Source organism: Leptopilina boulardi, unplaced genomic scaffold (assembly GCF_019393585.1).
Source record: "Leptopilina boulardi isolate dan_hultmark-lab unplaced genomic scaffold, ZJU_Lbou_2.1 LbouV2_137, whole genome shotgun sequence".
Classification (NCBI taxonomy): Eukaryota; Metazoa; Arthropoda; class Insecta; order Hymenoptera; family Figitidae; genus Leptopilina; species Leptopilina boulardi.
In genome coordinates this window covers 2,913,964-2,938,650 of record NW_026137682.1, presented here as the reverse complement: position 1 = coordinate 2,938,650, position 24,687 = coordinate 2,913,964, and the positions used below count along the sequence as shown (strand labels likewise).

The window sequence follows — 24,687 nt, the reverse complement described above, 5'->3', positions numbered from 1 at the left end:
AATTATTAAGTAAATAATTGTTGATTGTAGTACTTTGAAGAAACATTTAAGTTTTCAATATAGGGGGAAAAAAAAATTTGCAAATATTTTCAATATAAATAAACATTAATAACTAATAATGAGGGCAGTGTGTTTCGTTTCACTTAGTATATTTGTCCTACATTTAAGTCAACATCCACGCACAATCAACATCTATGACACACTCGTCCGACTGTAGACTTAGTTTCAGGAAGAATTGTGTCAGCAAAGATCAAGAATTTGCTCTTGACAGTAAATTGTCTGAGGTATTTGTAGTTTCCTTCAGCAAACTTAGATCAACTTGAAACTTTAAAAAAAAAAAAATAATGATTTCCAGAAAAAAAGTAACTTTAATATATATATAAATTGAATAATATGAAATCTGACGTTTAATTTTGAAATTATTTTTTTAAGAAGAAAAATTTAAAAAAAATAATAAAATATATAATAAAATAAATCAAATTAAATATGTCAAAAATGTATGCAACTTATCAATTTATTTAACTTTAAATAATAAAAATATAATATAATATAAAAATGTTAAAAAAAACTACTTTAGTTGTGAATGGTTTACAATTAAGGCTTTAGGAAAAAAGTTTTTGAAAAAATTATTTTTCATAATTTTGAGATAATTTCTTGTCTTTTGAATCTTGGGTATATATAATTACTTTTAGTAAATATCTGATGTAGTAAAAAATAATCATTGTTGATTTGTTGATTCACTTGACTATTGCGATATAATGTTACACATATTGTCAGTTTATCACAAAGACTCAGGGTGATTTTAAAAATAGGAGAAACAATAAAGATAATTATCGTCATTCCTTGAATCTCTGGATATTTATTTATAATATATATATATAATCTTTAGCAAAAAAGTTACGGAATACTATATACATAGTATTTTTAAAAAAGTTTATAATTAAATTAGTTTTATTCTAAAAAATATTCTTTTCGAAAAATTGTAAAAAAAAAAAAAAATTATAAATTAAATTTATTTATCTTTTTAGACTCGTGTCAACCATACGACAACAGTCGTTTGACCTCACATGGAACGACAGATGTGATAAGCGATCATTGGCCGACCTACATTTTTCCTGAGGTGCCCCATCGACATTTCGCTGAGCAATTGACGCGAATGGATGCCGAGGTGTTTAAAAAACTTATAGCACATCAATGTTTGGGTGCAGTGTGGTCGAGACGTGATCGTTCGCGAAGTCATGATGCTGCAACTGTTTTGGCAACTGTCAATCAATTTAATGCAGTCTCATTACGTGTAATTGCGACAATTCTACAAGACTTAACATTGAAACCACATGAGCGAGCAAGAATACTTGAAACATGGATTGACATTGCTCAGGAATTGAGAGTTGTAAAAAATTTCAGTAGTCTCAAAGCCATTGTCTCGGGACTTCAGAGTAATCCTGTTTATAGGTTGGAAAAATGTTGGCAATGTATGCCACGTGAAAAACATGAGGTATTCCGAGAACTCGAGAGGATATTCTCAGAGGAAAATAATGCATGGACACAACGAGAATTACTCATTAAGGAAGGAACAGCCAAATTCGCTGATACTGCTGGCAGAAGCGACAGGCATTTACAAAAGATATTTCAAAAACAAAATACTCACGCAGGAGTAAGTCATTTAATTTAATTTTTTCGAATTTCCAGTAGAGATCAAACTTTTATAAAATTAACAGTAAACCGAATTTTTACACAGGAATTTTATTTTAATTCCTAGAGTCATGGAAATATCAAGAAAATTTTATTGAAATCATGAAAATTTATTTTTAATCTTTATTTTATTTATTAATTAATCTAATTTACTTTTAACCAAATTTTTATTTAAATATCAAATATTTAAAAAAAAAATAATTATAAAATTAGGTATTATAAGAAAGAAACATTTTTTTTTCATGTTTTCATAAAATAATTTTTCTTTTTCAGAATATTAGTTATGGCACGATACCTTATTTAGGAACATTTTTGACTGATTTAACAATGATAGATACAGCGATTCCTGATACGATAGCGGGTGGACTTATAAATTTCGATAAAAGAAGAAAGGAATTTGAAGTGCTGGCGAGAATAAGACTTCTTCAAGGAGCAGCGAATGCATATAATTTTAATACAGATCCAATTTTCGATAAATGGTTTCATTCTATTGTTGTGCTTGACGATCGAGAAGCGTACAAACTTAGTTGTCAAATTGAAGTTCCACCGCCAGGAACAACTTTAAATAATCGAGTAAAAAAGAAACAGGTTTGTTCCAATTTTCAGATTTTTTTTAATATTATATTAAACAAATTTCATTTAAATTGTTGATTTGAGTTGAAAAACAGGCAAAAAATTCTTTTGAAAATTAATTTTCATTTAAATTAGATGAAATTTATTTGAATTATTTGTTTTATAAATTAAGAAAATAATAAAAATGAACAAAATTGTTTATTAACAGAGAAATTTGTAAAATATCAGATTAAAAAATATTTTAGTGTCTGGAATTTTTTGTGTTATATTATTATTAATGTTCTTTGAATTTTTATTTACTATTATTTATAGTTAACTGAATTTTAATTCATTTTTCTTTAATTGTTTCGTTTAATTTTTTTTTAGAATCATCAAGGTCATCGGAAAAATGATTCGATAGCATCAACCTCGAGTTCGAGTAGTTCTCAGTTCTATTGTGATCTTGATTCCTTGCCGAGTTCACCGCACAATTCATTGGATCGAAGAACATCGCCGTCACAAATGTCCAGCTCGTCTTCCAGTTCTTCTCTTCCATCGTTGGACGTGTCTCTTAGCTCAGGTGGTGGAGCATCATCGGGTCAGAATTCACGTTTAGCGCCTCAAATTGGAGTTACAACAAATGGTGGTGGTAGTCCCAGTCATCCTGGACTACCAAGTCCCAGTCATTCGCATAAAAGTTCACCAGATTTTTATATTATTAAAGTAACAATGGAGAGTGACAATGTCGAGACAGACGGTGTTGTTCTTTATAAATCAATAATGCTTTCAAACAATGAGAGAACTCCACAAGTTATTCGCAATGCAATGCTAAAATTGGGCATTGAGGGCAATCCGGATCAATATACATTGGCACAAGTATTACCAGATCGCGATATGGTACTACCAACATCGGCAAATGTTTATTATGCTGTTAATACGGCTCACAATTTAAATTTTATCTTACGATCGAGACGTGATGTTAATGACGGGACCACGGACAGTCCTAAAAGTAAAACGAATTGTCACAAACGATAATAATAAGTTGAGTATTATTGCATTTATATATGAAAAAAATTAGGCAATGCGCATTAACTCAACGAGAGACTGTACCAAATTTTCAAAATATCGTATATAAATTATGAAACTCTTTTTCTTTTGTTTTTGAACTGATTTTCAGTTTTTAATAGAAGAAAAACGCACATTTTGCCAAACATTTTTGATGCCTTTTACGAATCAAATCTTTAAATAGATTAAAGGTGATTCGTCGACTTTTTTCCATATCATGACATATCGATATTAGTATTGACGATGTAGTTGTTATATTTGTAAATCGAAACGCGTTTTACGATCTAGTGTTATATATATAACAAATCGAATTTTCTTGTATATTTATATTTTTTTAGTGCAATCAAGTCTCGATCAATTTTTTTTTTTCAAAATTTAGACTTGAACTTTTTTTTTGGAGTTTTTTTGACTCGAACTATTTCAAGTTTTAAATAGAACTTTACGAGTATTTCCAGTTTTATGACTTGGATTTTTCAAAATTTGTATAATTGAACTTTTCGAAGTTTTTATACATCAACTTTTTAAAGTTTCAAAAATGAAGTTTCCGAAGTTTCTAGAATGAAATTTTTTAAAGTTCTTTTTGAATTCTTCTAATTTTAGTTGAAAATTTTTTTTCAAGTTCTCTTGAATTGGATTTTTTCATTTTTTTAAATTTCATTGTATTTTTACTTTGATGTTTAAAATTTGTAAATTTTCAAAATTCTTAAACTTGAATATTTCGTTCATTAGAACTTGAAACTTTCTGAAATTCTTGGATCTAAAATTTATCAACTTTAAAGACATCTGTGCTCTGTGTGTGAGAAATGAATCAAAGAATGATTGTGAAAATAGAATGATATAGAATTCAACGATTGTAATTATAATATCAATGATTTGTTTTAGTTATATTAATTAATTCACATGAACAATTGTGTATATGAGAGAATATTTATATTGCGCAATTAACATAGAATATTATTTTTATTATAATGCAAAAAAAAAAGATTTTTAAAATTTACAGAAAGATTAGTAAATACTTTTACTCATTGAAATATCAATTAAAATTAATTATTATATAATTTGTAAATACAATGCAAATTAATTAATTTCGTAATAATAATGTAATAACTAATTAATTTAGTACTAAATTATTTATTTATTATTACTTTTATTATGTGAATTATATTTTAACTACTACAAGAATTTCAATGATTAAACATTTTTTTTTTTTATTAGTTTTTACAAAATTTGAAATTTTGGAAAATTGATAAAAGTATTTAAAGAATAATATTCTTTAACTCAAAATTATGGTGTTTAGTATGTGTTTGTTATATTTATCAGAAGCTTAGTAAAATTTACAAATCAATTGATTTACTAAACTTTTTTAATAATAAAACGTATTATCTGTTATTGATCTTTCTGTAAATTTTATCAAAAAAATTTTTGCGCGCAGGATCGAAAACTTGTAAATATGAATCATCCATATAGGGCGTGTGTTGATTGAGAAAACTGAAGGAAAAAGATTATATTCTGATTGTGTCTCGTCAAAACTAAATCGAATGCTTTATCAAATCACACATGCAAAATTTTTTTTTTATTTTTCTTTATTTTTATAAAAGAAAATTTTATTATTATCAATCAATTTATTTTTTGTTTGAAATTTTTTGTTATATTTTAAGTTGTTTTTTGTTTCTTAAAATTTCTATTTGTTTTTATGTTTATTATATTTTTATTTATTATTTATTTTATTTGAATTTTTTATTCTTTAAATTTTTGTTTTTCTTATTATTAATACTTTTCATTTATATTACTTCTATTTATCATAATATATATTTGTAATTTATTTAGGTATGTTTCAAGTATTTTTATTTATTTTTGTTTATCTCTTCTGATCAGTTTTCTCGAGTGTCACACCAATTTTTTGTTAATAAGTTCTATTTTCGTTGTAATATAACGCTCCATTTATCCGGCGAAAAAGATAAGAAAAAAAAAAAAATTTTCTGTGATACTGAAATCGCTCTTTTTGGCCGCGTGATAGAATCTCATACGAGAAAGAATACTCAAATACCTGATCGGCTTTACGTAGAAGTTTGAAAAAAAAACCATATACATATTATATGCCTCTGGGCACCGTTTAGCGAGTTTAGATACCGAGAGTCAATTTATATATATATACCATTTTTAATCGAGACCAATTTTTCTTGGACTCAGATTATTATCCAAAGTGTATTATACAACCAGACTATGAAATTATCAAGATCAGAGCGAAAGAAAAATGTAAGAGAATAATTATTTTTGCTTCGGTCTATTCAACTCGGAAAAGTCTGGATTCAGAGAAAAAGTGTTAGTCTTAGGCAATTTTGTACTTACCTTCATCAATCATTGTATCTCACTAATTTACTCAGTATGTACACAACTTTTTTTTCCATTTAACAAGATCAATCAAGTGACCAAGAATTTGTCTTTATTTCATATCCTTGAATTTTCTTGTATTTTTCAATTTTAATTGTAATATTCGTCGTTTATTTTCGTAGAAAGAATTTTTTTATTGTGATTTTAGTTTTCAATTTTATAATAATGTTGATTAAAAAGAAATGCAAACGTTTGTCAAATTTAAATTTTCTAATTTGAAATTAAATTTTTTTTTCAATTCAGGAAGTAATTTAATTTAAATTAATTTCCATATTTTTAAATATAATTTTGCAGTAAATTAGGAAATTTAAATTAGTTTGTAAAAATTTTTAAAATATTGGTCGAGTGTTTTAAAAAAAAAACGCAAAAAACTGTGATTTGAAATTTAGAAAATAGGAGAAAAATGTTTTTTTTCACGTTTGAAAAGCATCTTTCTCTCCACACATGGATTGCGGTTATAAGCCAATTGAGATTAATTAAAAAACAAAAAGACTTAAAGTTTAAACGAACGGAGATTATCAAATTGGTTTGTGTTGGTGTAACGACTCTATACCCACTTGATGAGTGGACTTCCGGAACAGCAGCACTTCCGGCACGCGAACCTGTTGAGCTAGAATCGAATATGTGTACCTAGAGCACTTCAGGTGCACTGGTTTACGTCCTGGATCTATATACTAACGAGATCGAATCCACTGGACGAGAGCCATTAATGACTAAACCATATCAGTTAACGAAATGAAGCAGGCGGTTATTTCTGTTTAAGATAGTGTGCTATAAAGATACATTAAGTGCTCGGAAAAATTTTATTAAATAAAAAAAAGTGAGAAAATATTATGAGAGGTCAGTAAAAAAGTCAAATTTTTCAAAATAGAGTAAACTTTTTTTTTAATTTATAATTTAAAAAAAATTTTAAACTCTAAATTATAAAAAATTTGATTTTATTATTTTTTTCTAAACTATAATTTATATATTCTTATTATTATCATTAATATAATTAACATTAAAAATATTAATAACACTGTTTAAAAAACATACTGTAATAGTAATTTAATTTGTATTATATTTTTTATTTATTATTTAATATTATTTAACATTTTTTCTCACGTTTCTTTCGTCATATGTTTTAAAATAACGTGTCTTTGTAATTTACTAAAATTATTTTTTAATATTGTTATAATATCTTATGGGAACAAGATACAAAAATTAATATTTACTGAAAAATTCAAATTTCGCGCCGAAATATTGTGTGAAATGAAAGTGGAAAATTTGTCATTTATAATATAAATTATTATATTTATTAATTTTTAGGGGTAGGGGTAAATAATGATATATATAATCTTTAAAAAATATATATGAAAAAGGAAGTCATGAGAAAAATGTATCGCAAAAGAAAGTTTTGAGGTTATGTAAGGAGCGTTGGGAGGGGGAAGCATTCGCATTGAAGCCATTGAAGCAAGCGGAAGAAACGCAGCCGGCGAAAAGTTGCGTGTCCTGTGACTGAAGAGCCTGAAGAGCTTGACAAGTTTTGCAAATGTGTAAAAAAAAGTGATTATCGCAATGAAAAAACGAGAGAGATGTTGCATAGAGAAGAAAAAACGAGAAAAAGGTAAGAAAAAAATGTCATTTTGTGTAGAAAAAGTGTCTCAATCTCATAACAATGAAATTGGATGATTTTTCTTTTATTTCGAATTAGTCGAATTTTATACTCTATGAACAAAATTTTGTCAAGTTATTAGTAAAGGATTTTTTTTCTTATTAAAAAATAAAATTAATAATTGAAATTTATTAAAAATTAATTTTTACAATTTTATTGAAACATGTTGCTCTGCGACTTGAAGTTGGTTCCTATTCGTGTCGAATACATAAAATTTACATTTTTCGATCCTCGCCCCTTCCTAAGTTTGTTGATCGTTATAAACATGAATAATTGCAGTTTTTCGTCATAAAATTAATATTTCAAAGTAATTAAATATTTAGTAAAAGTTTAATGACGCGAAGGTCATGAATTTGTTTATTATGAAGAATATGTCAGGAGTACCAACTTTGGAAGTCAGTAAACAAACAGAGTGTAGGGATTGTTATTAATTTGATAATTTGGTACTCCTGCTTGAACTGAAGAAGACAACTTTGGAATCGGGATTAGTGAAGAATAAAAATTATTTCTTGAAATTCAGTCAGAATTGATTAAACATTTTTTAACAAAGTTTATAAAAAAAATAACGATTCTATGCAATGTGTTTTTATCATTATTATGTTTATGCATTTTAACATTATTCTATGACATTAAGATAATCGGATGGAGGTCGTCGTCATCAAAATGTGGATGAGAGAAAAGTCGAGTGTCGAATTTGTTGATTGTCCTGCGAATTTGTTTTTTTTTTTTAAACACGTTTGTATGTGACTATAATGAAAATACAATGAAAAACGGATTGAGAGAATGGAGATGAAAAACGGAACGAAAGTGATAAGAATAAGAAGGCTGAGAGGTAAATAAATTTTATATATTTTTTAAATCTCAACACGAAAATAGGTTATGTTTACTCTAAAATTTCGGATTAACATTATTTATTGTTCATCAACAAAAATCGGGCTTTTCATTTATGAAAATTTTTCTAATTTTATTGATGAAATTCAGTTAAATTATTATAAAAAATATTAAAATATTGTCAAAAATATTTCAAATAAACTTTTTGGATTTTTTCTGAAACGTTTCCTTTTACCAGTTTCAAGTTTAGACGAGATTGAATTGTTGAATTTTTTTTTTTTAAATATATATTTTATTATGTCATCACATAACAAAAAGTTAATCTTGTAAAGGTTATCAAAATACGGGGAGAAATTTCCATCAGTCAAATCCTGGAGTTAAATTTCAAACCGATTCATGTGAGATATGTGAGTCATTCGCTAAAAGTACAATCATCAATGGCAGAAATCAAGAGAGACAGGATGAAGAGGAAAAGAAAAAAGGATAATAAGGTAAGCAAAATAAATATATTTTCACTTTTAATGAATCTTATTTAAAGGAAAATAGGTTATGTTTATTTATTTACTATTTATTTGCAAAGATTTTTTTTTTTATTTTATTAAATCCCCATATAATTATTCGAGAGGATTTGAGATCCTGTTAAAAAATGGAGAAAAAAGTTATTGCTTTTGGTTTTATCTTAATTTGTCTATAAGATAGGGATCGTTGAAATAAAACGGATGCAATGAAAATATATGAATATTTATAAAGAATACTTTTAAGATAAACAACTGAAGAGAATTAATGGTAGTTATATAAATATAGAGAACAATCATTGCAAGTTGTTGTTGAACTCTTGAGGTGTTTATTTATAGGTTAAAATTGATTTACGAGCACTTTTACATATTCATAGAGGATAATTCTCGCTTTAGTGCTTCTTCCGTTATTGTTAGGAATTTAAAGTAAAATAGTAATTTAAAATTCATGTATTATATGAATTTTTAAAATAAGATAACAAAATTTTAATTAGAAATTATAATCTGAATATAATTTTCAAAAATTATAATTATTAATAATTAAATTTAAAACATTCGGAACTTTTGCAAAAGTTTAGGTCGCTTGAAAAATATTATTCTCGCAGTTGTATAATGAAAACAGTTGTTTAACTTAACTTTTAAAAAATTATAGAAAATATTATTTATACCTATTTTTGATATATTCACATGACTGTATAAGATTTGAAAAATCAGCTGTCAATTTTAAGAGAAAAAGTTTTTATATTTATTGAATTAAAATGAAAAAAGTTGAAAAATTTTAGTTATTCTGAACTAATGACAAAAATTTTCTTTTTATACTTTTAAAACTACTTTTTCCAAAAATTATTTTCTACTGACTAAAAAAATTACAATTTTTCTTTTTTTTTGCTGCCTACATTTCATATTCTTCATTTTCAAAAATGGAACATAGGCAAAGTATTATAATTTTTTTAATAATTCAGAAACGACTTTGGTCGAAATATAGATTATATAAAATAAAAATAGTAGTAAAATCCATTTCTAGTCAGACAAAACTTTTTAAATTCTTGTAATTTTAGTAGAAGAAAAGTGCATTTCTAAAAATACTGTAAAAACAAAAGGAAACAGAGAACATTCAAATTTTTAAAAAATTTTATTAAATATAATTATTTTTTAGATGATTTATTATTATTTGAATTAACATTTTATAGAATTTATTTCTAAACCAATTTTTAGTTAATCGATTTTTTAGGTACCGAATTTTCGTTTGTCAGAATTTCGGTTTTACTGGCATTTCTCTTTAACCAATTTTTTATTTAAAAGAATTCTAATTTACCCGAAATTTAATTTTGCAAAATTATCAGTTAGCAAAATTTTATAGGATTCAAATTTTTAAATTCCAGAATTTCCAATTCATCAAATCTTCATTTTACTGAATTTTTTATTTGCACAAATTCTTATTTAATATAGAATTTTTGAAACGTCGAATTTTCATTTTTCGAAATTGTAAATAACCGAAAAAATAATCAATAAAAAGATTTCAGAGCAATTTTTGAAATTAACCAAGCAGAAATCATCAAAAAAAAAACGTACACGGAAAGAAATTTTCTGTAGAATTTACAGAAACTCCTGCGTCATCTACTGATGTTTCTCCAAATAGAGAAATTTGTAGAATCATTGGCATTAAAATCTGTTAATTCTACAAGTTTGAGCTACAGTTCTTAAAAACTGTTGAGTGACCAAATTATGTATACTATATGGGGATAATATATATTTGGTAGAGTATTTCTTATAGGTTATATATTCTCCTCCGAATACATTAAATTCGCGGAACATTATTGTATAAATTAGTATAACTTCTATGTAAATAAATTCATCCTTCAATAATTTTCTAACAAAAAAAATGAGGAGCAAGTTTTCAAAACTTATGATAAATCCACTTTTTCTTATGTCGAGAAATTGAAACAAACGACTTTTCTCACTTAATCACTGCAGTTAATTTTACGATAAAAAATTTGTAATAATTTATTTCTATAATAATGTTTATATACTTAAGACGTTTCCTTTTTAATTAAACTTTCTTGCCGACACTATGATAATAATAAAAACACTAAATTCGCCTTAACCTCTCGCACTCAATCGTACTCAGCCTTAGTCGAATCACTGCATTGTTTTTGCGCATGCGTTAAATCCTTACAGAAAATATCTGTAGAATTAACAGATTTAGGAACATGTAAAATCTTCAAATCGATGTTAAAGAATTACCAGAAAATTTTTTTCCGTGTAATTGCGGTCAATTTTAAAAAATCGCGCCAAAATGTCGATTATTGTTTGTTCGGCCATTTACAATTTCGGGCAAATGGAAATTCGACGTTTTAAGAGTTCTATTAAATAAGAATTCGTGCGAATAAGAATTCAGACAAATGAAGTTTCGGTGAATTGAAAATTCTGACGTTTAAAAATACGAATCCAGGGTGGCCACCGATCGGGAGAATCGTGAATTAGCCTGCAATTTTGTATACCGGGAAAAAGCCGGGAAATAGCCGGGATTTTTAATAAAAACCAGGAATTTTAATTAAATTTGCATTAAAACTAATATATTCTATTAAATTTGTTGAAAAGAAATTTGAAAAAATTTCAAATCAAGTCAATTTTCAAGTTAGTCCGTGACGCTCATTCACGTTATGTTAAAGCTTTAAAAGATAAAAACAAAATAAAAACTCAAGAAAATGAACTCTCTAAATCTGAATCAGTGAAATTTCACTGAAAATCAGTTAAAACTTACTGAAATATCAGTCATTTTTCACTGATTGTCAAATTAAAAAATTACTGAAATTTTCTGTCACGCATATTGAAAATTTCAGTTATTTTTTAACGGGACAATCAGTGAAAAATAATTGATATTTCAATAATTTTTAACTGATCTTCAGTGAAAATTCACTGATTAAAATCGCTAGAATAGACTTACTGATTCTCAGTCAAATTTCACTGATTTAGTTTTAGAGAGAACAAATAAATAAACGAAAAATTCAAACTCAAAAAATTAAAGAGCTTTCTATAAAAAAAACAGAAGTTACAAGAAGACACACGAAAGAAAATTGATACAATTAATGCAGAATTAAAAAATTTAATTTAGGATGATATTACTTCAGAAGAAAATTGATTAATTTTCGTTTTGAGATTATATTTAAGATTTAATGACTTCATTGTTACAAATTTATGTTGTTTGTAAAAAGGACGTATTATTTTTGTAGAAAATATTTTAGAGATCGTTATATAAAGTTGGATAAAACAGTTTTATTACATTTTTAAAGATTTAAAATCAGTATTTGAAATACCAAAAATCCCAATCAGCACAAAAACTTGCAGCAAATTTGCAACAAAATGTCCTCTTGTGGCAAGCTTACTGCAAGTTTGCAAAACTTAATACGATGCGCAGTTGTAAACGGAAACTCCTACGGCTGCGCAATAAATTTTTTAACCTTCAAAGCAGGGTGCCCTTTATGTATATCTAGTAACAAATTGTTTAAAAAAAAATTTTTTTTGGTATTATACAAGCTTGCAGCAAGCTTTTTGCAAGTTTGCTGCAAGCTTGCTTAACTGTCTTGCCACAAGAGGACATTTTGTTGCTTGCACCAAACTTGCTACATGTTTGCACTGCAATCTTGCATGGCAAGCTTCTTGCAAGTTTCCTGTAAGTTCTAAGCAAAAGCTCTCTGGGTCACAACCCCCCTTTTCGGGCTGGATTACCCGCCAGAAGCTTTTAAAGGTTAAAAGGAGTAAGTTACTTTTTGCAACCTTTATACCTGTAAAATGCAATATTTTCCTTACTTCTTTGTACACACAAAGAAGATTATAAGTTCTAAACATAATAGTTCCGTACCATACAGTATCATACCGTACCTAACCATACCGTACCGTACCTAACCATACAGTACAGTTCGTAACCGTACCGTACAGAATCATATCTAACCATACTGTACTGGAAAACCGGGAAATAGCCGGGAATTTTTTTCTTATGTTACAGTGGCCACACTGGATTGAATCACATAAAATTCTCGATTGAATACGAATTCTGCTAAATTAAAATTCAGTTAAATTTAAATACTTTTAAATAAAAAGTTGGGTAAAGAAAAATTTTGTTAAATAAAAATTCGATACCAAAAAAATTATGTTTAGTAAAAATTTATTAAATAAGAAATTCTGTTATATGCTAATTTGAAAAATGAAAATTCGTCTAAAAAATAATTATATCTAATAAAATTCTTTAGAATGAAAATTTTAACCATTGATTTTTATGGGAAATTTATGCATCCCAAAAAAAAGACTTCTTCATTAAAAAACAAAATTCTATAAAATTTTCTTTACGCGCATAGAAAAAATTTTGCTGTGGCAGCGAATTATTTGTTGCCACATTAAATTACGTTACACTGACAAAAATTTGCTTTGCATTAAGGGGTCTACCCACTTTAGACAGGATAAAAAAAGGCTATTTTCATATATATTTTTTTAAAGTTTATATTACAAATATTGATATGCGAGGTATTGCACATAATAAATACACTCTCGAAGTGCAAAAAAAAATGTTTTTGATTTTTTTCAATTAATTTTTTTATTTAAAAATACATGTTGAAAAATATGTTTAAAAAAAAATGTGGTGCGCGCTGTTGATGAAATTTTTGACACGGATGGTCTGAAACAAAAAATTCAAACGGTATTAGATTCAGCATGTTGATAGCTATTGCGCATATCATACGATTTTTTTTTTATGCAAAATTGACAAAATGGCGGCCATTTTACGAAAAAAATGTAAAAAAAACGTTGTTTTTTGACCGTTTAGGGCTTAAAAAAAATATTTAAAATCAAAATTTTTAAAATCCCTTGATATGCGCAAGAGCTATGGTCCCAATGAATATGTGGTAAAAATTTGGTAAGGATCGGTGGAGCCGTTTCCAAGATTTCATCAACAGCGCGGAAAAAAAATTTTTTGTGGGATTTTTTTTCAACTACCATCTTCATGCATATAAAATTTACAAAAACAAATAACAAAAATTTTTTCATGTATTTCGGGAGTGTATTTCTTTAGTCTAACAATTTATATGTCAATATTTATAATATAAACCAATCAGAAAAATTCTTGAAAACAACCTTTATTTTAGAGCGTCTAAAGTGGGTAGACCCCTTAATGACTATTAACCATAGTATTTTAAATCTAGTAAGCGTAACCAAGCATCCTAGTCAATTCAGTTATGTAGCTTGGTTAATATTGTCAAAGTCGATTTAGTAGAATTGACCCCTTATTTACTAGTTATATTAACTAAGATGTTTAGTTAATATGACATGTATCCATAGTCAATTTTACTAAAATTTAATTAGTCAAAGTGATTCTAGCCAATGTAACTAAGATAACTGGTTATTGTGATAAGATTTAAGGGGGCACTCGCAGTTGTAACTTTCAAAAAATCGATTTTCTTTTGTCTTGCAGTTTCTTAGAGTATATGTTGTCAGAAATGTGTCTACAAAATTTTAAAATGATCCGGTAAAAATTGAATGAGATATACTGGCTGATACTGGCTTCGATTAAAGACTAGATAATCTTTCAATAAATGTATAACCGTTTCACTTTTTGATTTAAGACGAATCAGATTTCCATATAGTGTTGGTCACCGCAAACCATGTTTTTCAGATGGACGTCACTTTGACGAGACATAACTTTGGAACTATTCAATATTTTTATCCTTTTTAGGGTTCCGTACCCGAAGAGAAAACCCTATTAATAAGACTAGTGAAGCAAGGCATGTACCCCCCTTCCCCCCTAGCGGCCACACGAATTTATCTAGAAGGCTGAAATTTGGTACACATATGTATTTTGGCGTGTAGATTACAGGAAAAATATAGCGAATCTCATAGGAATTGATTATCATAGCGTTGTCAAGAAAAAACCATGAATTTTTACGAAAAATTCTTAAATATGACTATGTACCCCCCCCCTGGTGGCCACATTTTTTCACATAGAGAGCTCAAATTTGGTACACTTATGTATTTTTACGTGAAAATTACAGGAAAAATATAGCGAACATGATTCGTATCGATTTACATACCGTTGTCAAGTAAGAATCAAAAATTTTGAAAAAAAAACGTTTAATCCTCCTAGCGCACACACTATTTGACCAAGACAGTTCATATTTGGTATACATGCGTATTTCTGCGTATAGATTACAGGAAAAATATAGCGAGCACGATTTGAATTGATGATCATATGTGACGCTCCACGAGAAAAGGGACCTAACGTGCTTTTGACTTAAGGTTCGCTTTTACCGTGCAATGACACAGTGAATGAACCTTAAGTCAAAAGCACGTTAGGTCCCTTTTCTCGTGGAGCGTCACATATTGTTTTTAAGGAAAACTCATATTTTTAGAAAAAATCATTGATTTTTCGAATAAAAAAGAAGAAAATTTTATCTTAAGGGATTCAAATTTATACATTTTTACGTATTTTTACGTGTAGATTACAAAAAAAATGTAGCGAGAACACAGTAAACTTGGTTGTATCTTTTTCTATTGCAACGTTTTGATGCACATAAGTTATATCAAAAAGAGATCGTTTTGTGTATCATTTTTAGAAATGATACACGAAACGGTCTCATTTTTTGATGCAAAAAATTTAATCAATTTATATCAATCATGGCCGAATTGAATCGACTCAAAATTAAACGAATTTTTTTCAGATATTTTGGTAATAGTACAATTGCGGAGACCATTTCACTATTTAATTTGAAAATGAAAATAACAGAAAATCAAAGACAATGTGCAATTCGATAATTAAAAAGTGACAGCTTATAAACATAACCTAAAATGCATGAGAAAAAATTTGTCGATAAAATCAATATAGCCGAGCTTTTTAGAAGGTAGATGGCAGCACTCATCTATTTTCTTTCTTTAAATTTTTTCTGAATCGTTTTTATAAAAAGCAAAACTGCCATCTACCTTCTATAAAGCTCGGCTATATTGATTTTATCGACAAATTTTTTCTCATGCATTTTAGGTTATGTTTATAAGCTGTCACTTTTTAATTATCGAATTGCACATTGTCTTTGATTTTCTGTTATTTTCATTTTTAAATTAAATAGTGAAATGGTCTCCGCAATTGTACTATTACCAAAATATCTGAAAAAAATTCGTTTAATTTTGAGTCGATTCAATTCGGCCATGATTGATATAAATTGAATAAATTTTTTGCATCAAAAAATGAGACCGTTTCGTGTATCATATCTAAAAATTATACACAAAACGATCTCTTTTTGATATAACTTATGTGCATCAAAACGTTGCAAAGATTTGATGCAATTTTTGGTCTCAATTTGATACTTTTAGGAAAACTGTGAACGATTGGAGTTGATCATCATAGCGTTTTCAAGGAAAAACTGATAATTTTCGATAAAAATCATGAATTTTCTTCAAAAAACGTAGAAAATTTTATCTAAAGGGCTTCAAATTTATAAATTTTTACATATTTTTACGTGTAGATTACAAGAAACTTATAGTGAGCATGATTGGAGTTGATAATCATAGCGTTTTCAAGGAAAAACTGATAATTTTCGATATATGTGACTATGTTTCTATCTATGTGTTTTCATGCTCACATTACAGGAAAAATTAAGCAAAATTGAGGGTTCACATGCAATAAGGGGATACGCATGAAAGTGAAAGTCCCCGCGTACAGCGATTCTGCGGCTGCGCGAGGGGCTAACGAAAATACTGCGCGTCCCCTTATTGTATGTGAACCCTCAATTGGAATTTTTCCACCTGCCTTCACACTTTAACTCCCTTAAATTTTAGGTTTAAGGGTACGAAACCCTCAGTTTTAATGGGAGTGTAACTCGCACTTGTCCGATTTTTTTTTAAATTCAAGTTTAAATTATGTACTTTTAGTTAATAAATCGATATTTTAAAAACACTTAATGGTTTACGAGAAAAAATTCATGAAAAATGTCTATTGTTTGGCGCTACAACTGCGAGTGCCCCCTTAAGTTACTCCTTAAAGGATGAATAAATTCAATAACTCCTTCTAGAGTTAAAATTATGTTACTTTCATATAGGACAACAATTTACCAAAATATCAAGCTAATCCTAGAATTTCTTTTTTTTTGAGGGGGGTGGGGTGATTTTTTTAGAGAATGCCTCATATTCAAATTACAGAGAAGTCCAAAAGAAAAAGGGAAATTTTCATTCAGTCATTATTAGTATCAAATACTTTTTTTTTGACAATGACAAATGTTTATTTGAATGTCGAATATATAGAAGGAAAAGAGAGAAACATACAATAGTATATATATATAGATAATGTCTGACTATTGCGCGTTCGTACTACTGTGACACTGCGCCGGACTTAAACGCAATGGTATATAGTATAATATACAGTAGTATCGAGAAAGGGTGGGAATTATATACAATATGTATAACTATAGGTATAATAGTGAATGTAGAGCATAGTGTATGGAAAAAGGCATTAGGTCGAGGGTGGTTGGGTGGGATAAAACTCATGGAGCTTGCGCACCCCTTGTTCAAGAGAATGAGGTTTCAGTCAACGGAATAGTTTGCCAAGTTTTCGTCAGGTGGTGTTCCCGGTCTGCGGATCCGCCACTGTCGGCCATATCATCCCCCGCACATCGTGTCAACCTCCCCCTCCTTAACGAACCCAAAAACTGCAAAAGCTCACGCAAAGTAAAAGCACTGCCAGCTAAAGCTTCGAGCACGAGCGGCAGTTGGGAGCTTCAGGCCGGCCGGAGGCAATGCGCGTCTTGTCTGTCAGTTTTGTTCGCCATTGCGTTTGCGTGTGTGAATCGGTATGCGTTAATCAGTGTTTACCGCGGTTTGTGTACTTGATGCTGCGGACATGAGAATCGTGAGTTTTGTGTTTTGAAGCAAAAGGAAAAAAAAAATTTATTTGTAAAAATAAAAACCTCGAGGGGTTATTGAAATTGGTCGACAAAACACGTTAGGAGCCACTTTTTTTTTACACCTAACATGGCAACGGAAGAGAGTCGAGCGAGGCGTTTCTAGTCAATAATTTTATTCTTTCAATTTATTATTGTGAAAAGGAACGACTCTTTATTCGAAGTTCCTTCGAAAACGAGCCGCATTCATGTTTACCATTTTCAACTTTGACCCAGAGAGATGACAAAATGAAAGTGTCGGATTAAGATATCGTGGAGCCCTTGGGGCTACTGGTTTTTTTTTCACCTTAGGAAGCCCCTGATCATTATATTTATATAGTGAGTGAATTTTTCTCTTTTTCTTCTTCTTTTTTCTATTTTTGGTAATTTTTTGTTTCTTTTGCTTATATGCTATAGAGAAAGGACAAAAAAAAATGCGAGGTGAAAAATATTTTGTTGACTGTATAATTTATTTTAATTTTTTTCTTTTTTGATATTAATTTAATTTTTTTTTTTTTTAAATTGAATTAAATTACTCCACCCAAATAAAAATCTATAGCACATTTTAATGAAAATAAAATTATGAAAATTTGTACAAAGTTAACATCGATAAACACGTTTACTCATGATTTAAAATTTTATCAGATTTAAAAAAAAAAAATTATTATTATTTATGAATTTATTATTATGTAATAAAATAACGTATGGCGTGGAAAAAATTTATTTTTGGTATTTTTAAAGGTTTTTCGTTTTTTATGTCTCTTGTAAAAATGTTCAATTGTTCGTTATTCCTGAGTAATATTTAAATATTTAGTTTTAGCTATAGTTTAGTGAATGTTTTACATATTTATTTTGAATATTTTTTTTTTTTTTTTCTGGAAAATTTTCTAATTATTTTTCTCTATCCACTCTAAATCTGTATTTATTACAATTTTTTACTGATTTAAATAAATGACTGTAAATTAGTAAAATTTGACTGATAAATAAATAATTATTAATTTTTTTAATTCATTAGTAAATTTCAACTAATTCATATAGCGAAAGTCAATCTCGGATTTGAATTAGTAAAAATTGGAAATTAATTCAGTTTTGGAGCAGTGTCAATTTGGATATGTATGTAAAATATAGAGAGATATTTGTCCCTAACTTGTTAATTTTCTAATTATAAAATTATTTGATTTAAGTGATTTATTTAAAAATTGACTAATAAAACATTTATTTGATTAAAAGCAATTATATAATGAAAAAATAAATGGCTTTTTAGGGTATTTCAGCATATTTGTTTAATGAAATAATTTTTTTCTAAAATTTCTAGTTATAGTCTCGGTTTAACTTTTATATATACATATTGGGAAAATGTTGACTGGGTTCCTAAAATATTTGTTTTTATTGAGTAAAATTTTTACAATATGTAAAAAAATTTTGGTTTCATTTTGTATTACAAAAAAAAAAATTTTTAACAAAACAAAACCACACATTTTGAATGAATATTTGTTTATTAATTAAAGATACTAAACATATTAGAAAAACATTTAGTTGTCTCAATCAACAGTTATTTATTTCAAAAAATTTTTTTATCTGAAACAAATAAATAGTTATTTAGTTCTGAAACAAATATATTTTTATTTAATTCAAAACAATTAATAACTGTTAAAAATTTTGTTTCATTTATAATAAAATATTTCCTATTGTCATTTATAAATTCTCTATAAAAAAAATTACATATTTCACTTCCTAGTATAATAAAAAAAATTTAAATGAAACCAAATTAAAATTAAACTAATTTATTTTTATTATTCACGTGTAATACGTTTTTTTTTTTTAGAATAATTTTTTATGTTACAATTAATACGATTTTTCCCAAAAATTTTATTCATTCAATTGCATAATTTTTTTAGTGCAAAATTTAATTTTTTCATAATTAATATAAAATGTTATATGCAATTAATTATTTTATATTTACCAAAAAAAAAAAAAAACATATTTCCGTTAATAATTTTTTGTTAATTATATTTCTTGTGAATGCATTTCTGGCTTTTTGTGGAGCAATCATTTAATGTATCATAAATTACATTAGTGGCGCTAATAGTGTTGATATAATATAGTTATTGGAGCCAGTGTGTCGCATATAATAGCATGCTTTGCTAATTTTCCGGAAAATGTGGACCCACACTCCCTAAAATGTGTTTCATGATAATTAATGGACAATCCACAAAAAAAGCTCTTATATCCGCTATATTATAATACAATATTCTTTCAATGCATATATTGAAAATAGTTTAAAGTTAAATTTTTAATTTAATAAATAAATTAAATTTAATTAAATTTGTTATAATTAAAATCTACAAATTAAAAATTGTAAAATTTTTAATTTTTAATAATCTATATAGTTTTTGTATGTAAAATTATATAAAAGTAAAATGACATTGACATGAAAATAATTCGAAAAATAGAAAAAAAATTTCTTTTGTAATTGGAATTTAATTTTAAAAACAATATTATAGTTATTTCCAATAAAACAACACACATAAACATGAGATAGTATGTGAAAATGTTTTATAGTGACAGTTTTAAAATAGAAGCTGGACCGAATACCCAGAGGTGTAGATCACTGACTCGATCACAAAGTAATTTCCTATCTTTCTTTTTTTTTTGGCTATATGTGTGCTCTTATTCGCTCTTTATTATTATCATTATTATCCTTCACGGGTATAGAGCTTTTGTTCTTAAGCATCCACTTCTACCTGGCCACGAATTACCTTCCAAAGTCAAGTCTCATTTTTTTTCGGTATTTGTCACGTACAGGATTCACATGGTACGTGCTCGATGACCGAATATTCTGTATATTAATAGTACAATAGCAGCTTCCCTTTTATGTTTTCTTTGATTTCTTTAAATTTTGTTTTTTGTCTTGTTTATTTATGTTAGTTTATAGCTCAAAAAAAGTGAAAAAAAATTTGTTTCTAACAAATACAATTTATTTAATTGAAATAAAAATTATTTGGTTCAAGTGAATATTTATTTGATAATAGTCAAGTAATCATGTATTTGAATCAAATAAATTTTTTTTTTCACTGTACGATGTTTAGGATTTTTGTTAATTTTGTTATATATTATTTTTTAAATTTTTGTTTAAATTTATTGTTTATTTATAATTGTTTAATTTTTGTATTTTAATGAAACGAATTTAATTTTTGATCAAATTGGAAATTAAATATTGAATTATTGAAAGTTTGACTCGCTTTGTAAATTCAAGAGAAAAAAGAAAATAATTTGATTTTCAAAGAGTTTGTCAATATTAATCTAAAACTTTAAAAATTCGTTTAGTTATTGTTTTATTCTACGTTTAGTAATTATAATTTTTGGCAGAAGTTTATTGATACGATTCATACAATATTATATATGTACAGTAAAGTTCGATTTTTGTATATACAATGACAGGTTTTCGTGTTTATTGGTGAATAGATGAAATGACATAGGGTTATCAAGATCGGCTTTCGATCGGTGTATTCGACATTTCTGCATTCAGTTTTGCTTGGTTTGTTCCGGGAATAAAAAGCCTGTCAGTTACAAAGGACGTATTCCTGTCCACTTTTCAAAATAGCCTAATACAGAAAAGCTATTGAATTCATTTTGATGAATATATATATAGAATTTCATCTTGATGTGTGGTTCTTTTATTTCCAAATTTATTTATTCCACAACCAGATTATCTTTATATCGATTATTTTAATTCATCTTTCGATGTGACCTGTATTATAATCTAAGTAGAATTATCACTTAGATCTCTCTTCCACTTTAAGAAATACTTTTGCAATTATTTTTTTCATAAAATGAGGAAACTATTGAAGAAAATGTTTATAAAACAGTTTTTTGATCTTTTTTTAAAAAAATTTAAATAATTGTTTGTTTAAAACAACTCAATTTCACTTATTTTTTCTATTTTTCTCACTCAGTGAAAAAGTTTATTTAATTTAACGAAACATTTTAATTATTCTAATTTGTATGAAACAATTAAAAAGTTTAGTTAATTGAAATAAAAATTTGGTTCATTTCAATAAATGATAATTTATTATAAATTAATTTAAAAAATGCTTATAAAATAATTAAGAAATTCGAAAAAAATAAATAATTAACTTAACCAAAAAATGTATTTAAATAAATCAAATACGCTGGCTAAAATAATTTATTTAAATCAAACAAATTTTTTACTATAAAGGAACAAACTTTTTGTTTCGATTAAGATTAAAATTTAGTTAAATACAATTGACATTTGGTTCATTCAAAAAAAAGTTTTCATTGAATAATTTAGTTGAATCAATCAAACATTTATTTAACTTTATGGCAATGCATTTATTTAGTTGATTCAATAAAAATTTAGTTGGTTCAAACAAATTTTTCTCTGATTGCTCAAAATTGACATTAGGTCCCTCTTTGACGAACGGCTTCATTTTTAGAAAAAAATCTCTAGAATTAATTTCAATCTGATTAGAACTAAAAAAATAAAAATATGTAAATTTGAAATAAGAATAAGTTCCACAATGAAATATCATCTGCAATCTATATAAAATACCATGATGATTCTAACCTTCTATTGAAATAACAAATTAAAGTAGTATAGATTTGTTCTCATTTTTTCGAGAAGTGTATCACCCTCATTGATTTTCGTATTAGGTAATTTTACGCTTTCTTTTCTCTTCTAATTCCAAGTAATTACATATTTAACTTGGCTCCTAATTAGAAGCAATTTTAAAAATGAGAAAATTGAACCTTATATTTTAGCAATGTGTACATATATAAGAATTTAAGAAGGAAGCATGTCGTTTGGCAGTTAAATGAAGGGAAAAAAATTCTTGACTATAATATTCTTCACTCGCGTTTTATATACATATAGTTATATTCACGTGTATTAATAAAAGAAAGTTGTACATGTATATTAAGAGAGAGAGAGAGAGTCCTTTAGTCACGCTCAGTTCGAATACTCTACCTTTAGCGTTTCACTAACCCCCGACCTCATATAACTGGAAAGAAATCGATCAAACCGTTGAAAGTGCGTGCGTTTTACTTCATGGAAAAACAAATCAACTTTTAGAATTCAAAGCACCATCTAGTTAATAACCAACTTTACTGGTAGTCAAATATGTCCATTTCTGTTTTATTTATCTCATAAATTATAAATAGCAAATTTTGCAACCATATTCCACTTGAAATTGACGGAATTTTAATGTTTTTACTGTTAATTAGTACTATCATTGTTTAATGTCGTTTATATTATTAAATTTGAAAAAAATTTTGATGATTTTTTAAAATAAATTATTTAAAATTATTATAAACTATTATTAGATGTAAAAATGTAAATATAATGTAGTTTTTTTTATCTCAAACAAAAGATAGTTCAGTCTTAATATTTAGAAAGAAATGTTGGGTAAAAGATTTGTAAGTTAACGTGGCTGTCAGGTAAGTGTACATGGCTCGCGTCCCAAGGGTCCTGGGTTCGATCCCTTATGCGTGCCAAATTTTTCAATATTATTCTTGTGTTTTATGTAGATACTGTAAATGGAATATAAGTTAAAGATAAGAAATTTCAAAAAACGTCGTTATATTTAAAATATAAATTATTTCACAAAATAGGTCGCAATTTAAAGGACAACTGTCAAGTTTTTCTCTAAGTAGGGTATTGGTTAGCCACATCGTAACTGTCTTGTAGGGCACTAGTTAGTTTTTCTGTACAGGGCAATTTCTCATTGATCCCACATTTTAATTTCTGCTCTGGTATTATAAAATAAATATTTATTTGCATCGAAAAAAAAGGAAATATGTTTAACTGTTTAGTTAGAAATCACATAAACTTTTTCTCCAAGTGTACTATAATAATAGTAATACCAACTGAAATTAGTGATATTTACCACACAGAAAAAACCTGAATTCAAATTGAGTATAGATTCTATACTCAATTTGATTCGCAACAAAAATGAAACTGGTTGTTTCATTTCGAGTTCTAAGGTAAAAGTATCAAAATGAAACAGGCAAGTTTCATTTTGAGAAAAAGAAAAATGGAAAAATATTGTGAAATAACGAATAATTTTGCACAAAAACATGAAATATAATAATTACAAAGAAGTAAATAACACGCTAGACTTAATATATTTGATTAAAAATTGCTTGTAATCGCGTAATAAAATAATAAAGGAAATATGTTTTTAGGTTAGAAAAATGAAAACATGTGTTTTGACAACAGGAACGGTACTGCCAACTTAAATAATAGCGGTAAATTTAAAAACTTATGAAATTAATTATTATCTACGTAAATAATAATAAATAATTTTTATTTAAAAACTTCTAAATATTCGTACTGGTCAAAATAATCTTTCTGGTGTTGTTGAAATATTAGAAACAATAATTGAAATACAAAATTACTCTGCTTATGATGCCAACTTAGAAATCTCAAATTCCAGCCAATATCATTTTGAATAACATGAAATTTGTCCCATACTCATTTCGATACCCAAAAGAAAATGAGTTGCAACAAAAATGAGTCCAAGTTTTTTCTGTGCAAATATGATAATATCACTAATTTCAGTTGCTATTTTTATAAAAATATTATTACTTAAAATTACATATCATTTATAGTAACTACTATAATGCTTAAGCAATAACTAGCTTTTAATTGTAATTTCCAATGTTTTAAACTTACTATTGTTTGGAAGAACATGGAAAAAAGTAATAGTGGAACTTGATTGATTTGTTAAAAATTACAATTACAATACATTAATTATTATCAGATAAATATTCACTTGAATTAAATAATTTCTATTTAAATCAAATAAATATTTATTGGAATCAATTAAACTGTATTTGAACCAATAATTTCTGTATTTTAAACAATTACCATTTAATTGATTTAAATAATAATTTTTGATATAGAAATAAATAGTTTTTTAATAAAAAAAAATATTTTATTTGTTTACAGTGAAGTAATCTATTTTTTGAATCAAATAAAATTTTTTCAGTGTATGAAATTGAATAAATCATATTTTTTTAATTGTTTATTAAACAAAAATTTCGTTGAGTA

The 24,687-nt window shown here is 26.8% G+C and overlaps 2 protein-coding genes across 12 annotated transcripts in view; both read left to right on the top strand.

Annotated features, from left to right (window-relative positions):
- LOC127291385 (ral guanine nucleotide dissociation stimulator) overlaps window positions 1–6,734 on the top strand; it is a 57,905-nt gene extending 51,171 nt beyond the window's left edge. For all 3 annotated transcript variants that reach the window (XM_051320483.1, XM_051320482.1, XM_051320481.1), the window contains 3 exons: window positions 1,029–1,654; window positions 1,966–2,280; window positions 2,632–6,734. In XM_051320483.1, the coding sequence (XP_051176440.1) occupies window positions 1,029–1,654; window positions 1,966–2,280; window positions 2,632–3,279 (1,589 nt within the window). In that variant the 3' untranslated portion in view covers window positions 3,280–6,734. The remainder of the gene's footprint in view (window positions 1–1,028; window positions 1,655–1,965; window positions 2,281–2,631) is intronic.
- Window positions 6,735–6,879: 145 nt separating this feature from the next.
- The window catches only part of LOC127291506 (whirlin), a 189,293-nt gene continuing 171,485 nt past the window's right edge, over window positions 6,880–24,687 (top strand). For 6 of the 9 annotated variants that reach the window (XM_051320692.1, XM_051320690.1, XM_051320693.1 and 3 more), the window contains exons 1-2: window positions 7,318–8,186; window positions 8,518–8,676. The gene's annotated coding sequence lies outside the window, so the exon portion shown is untranslated. The other 3 variants (XM_051320687.1, XM_051320689.1, XM_051320688.1) reach the window with 3 other exon arrangements.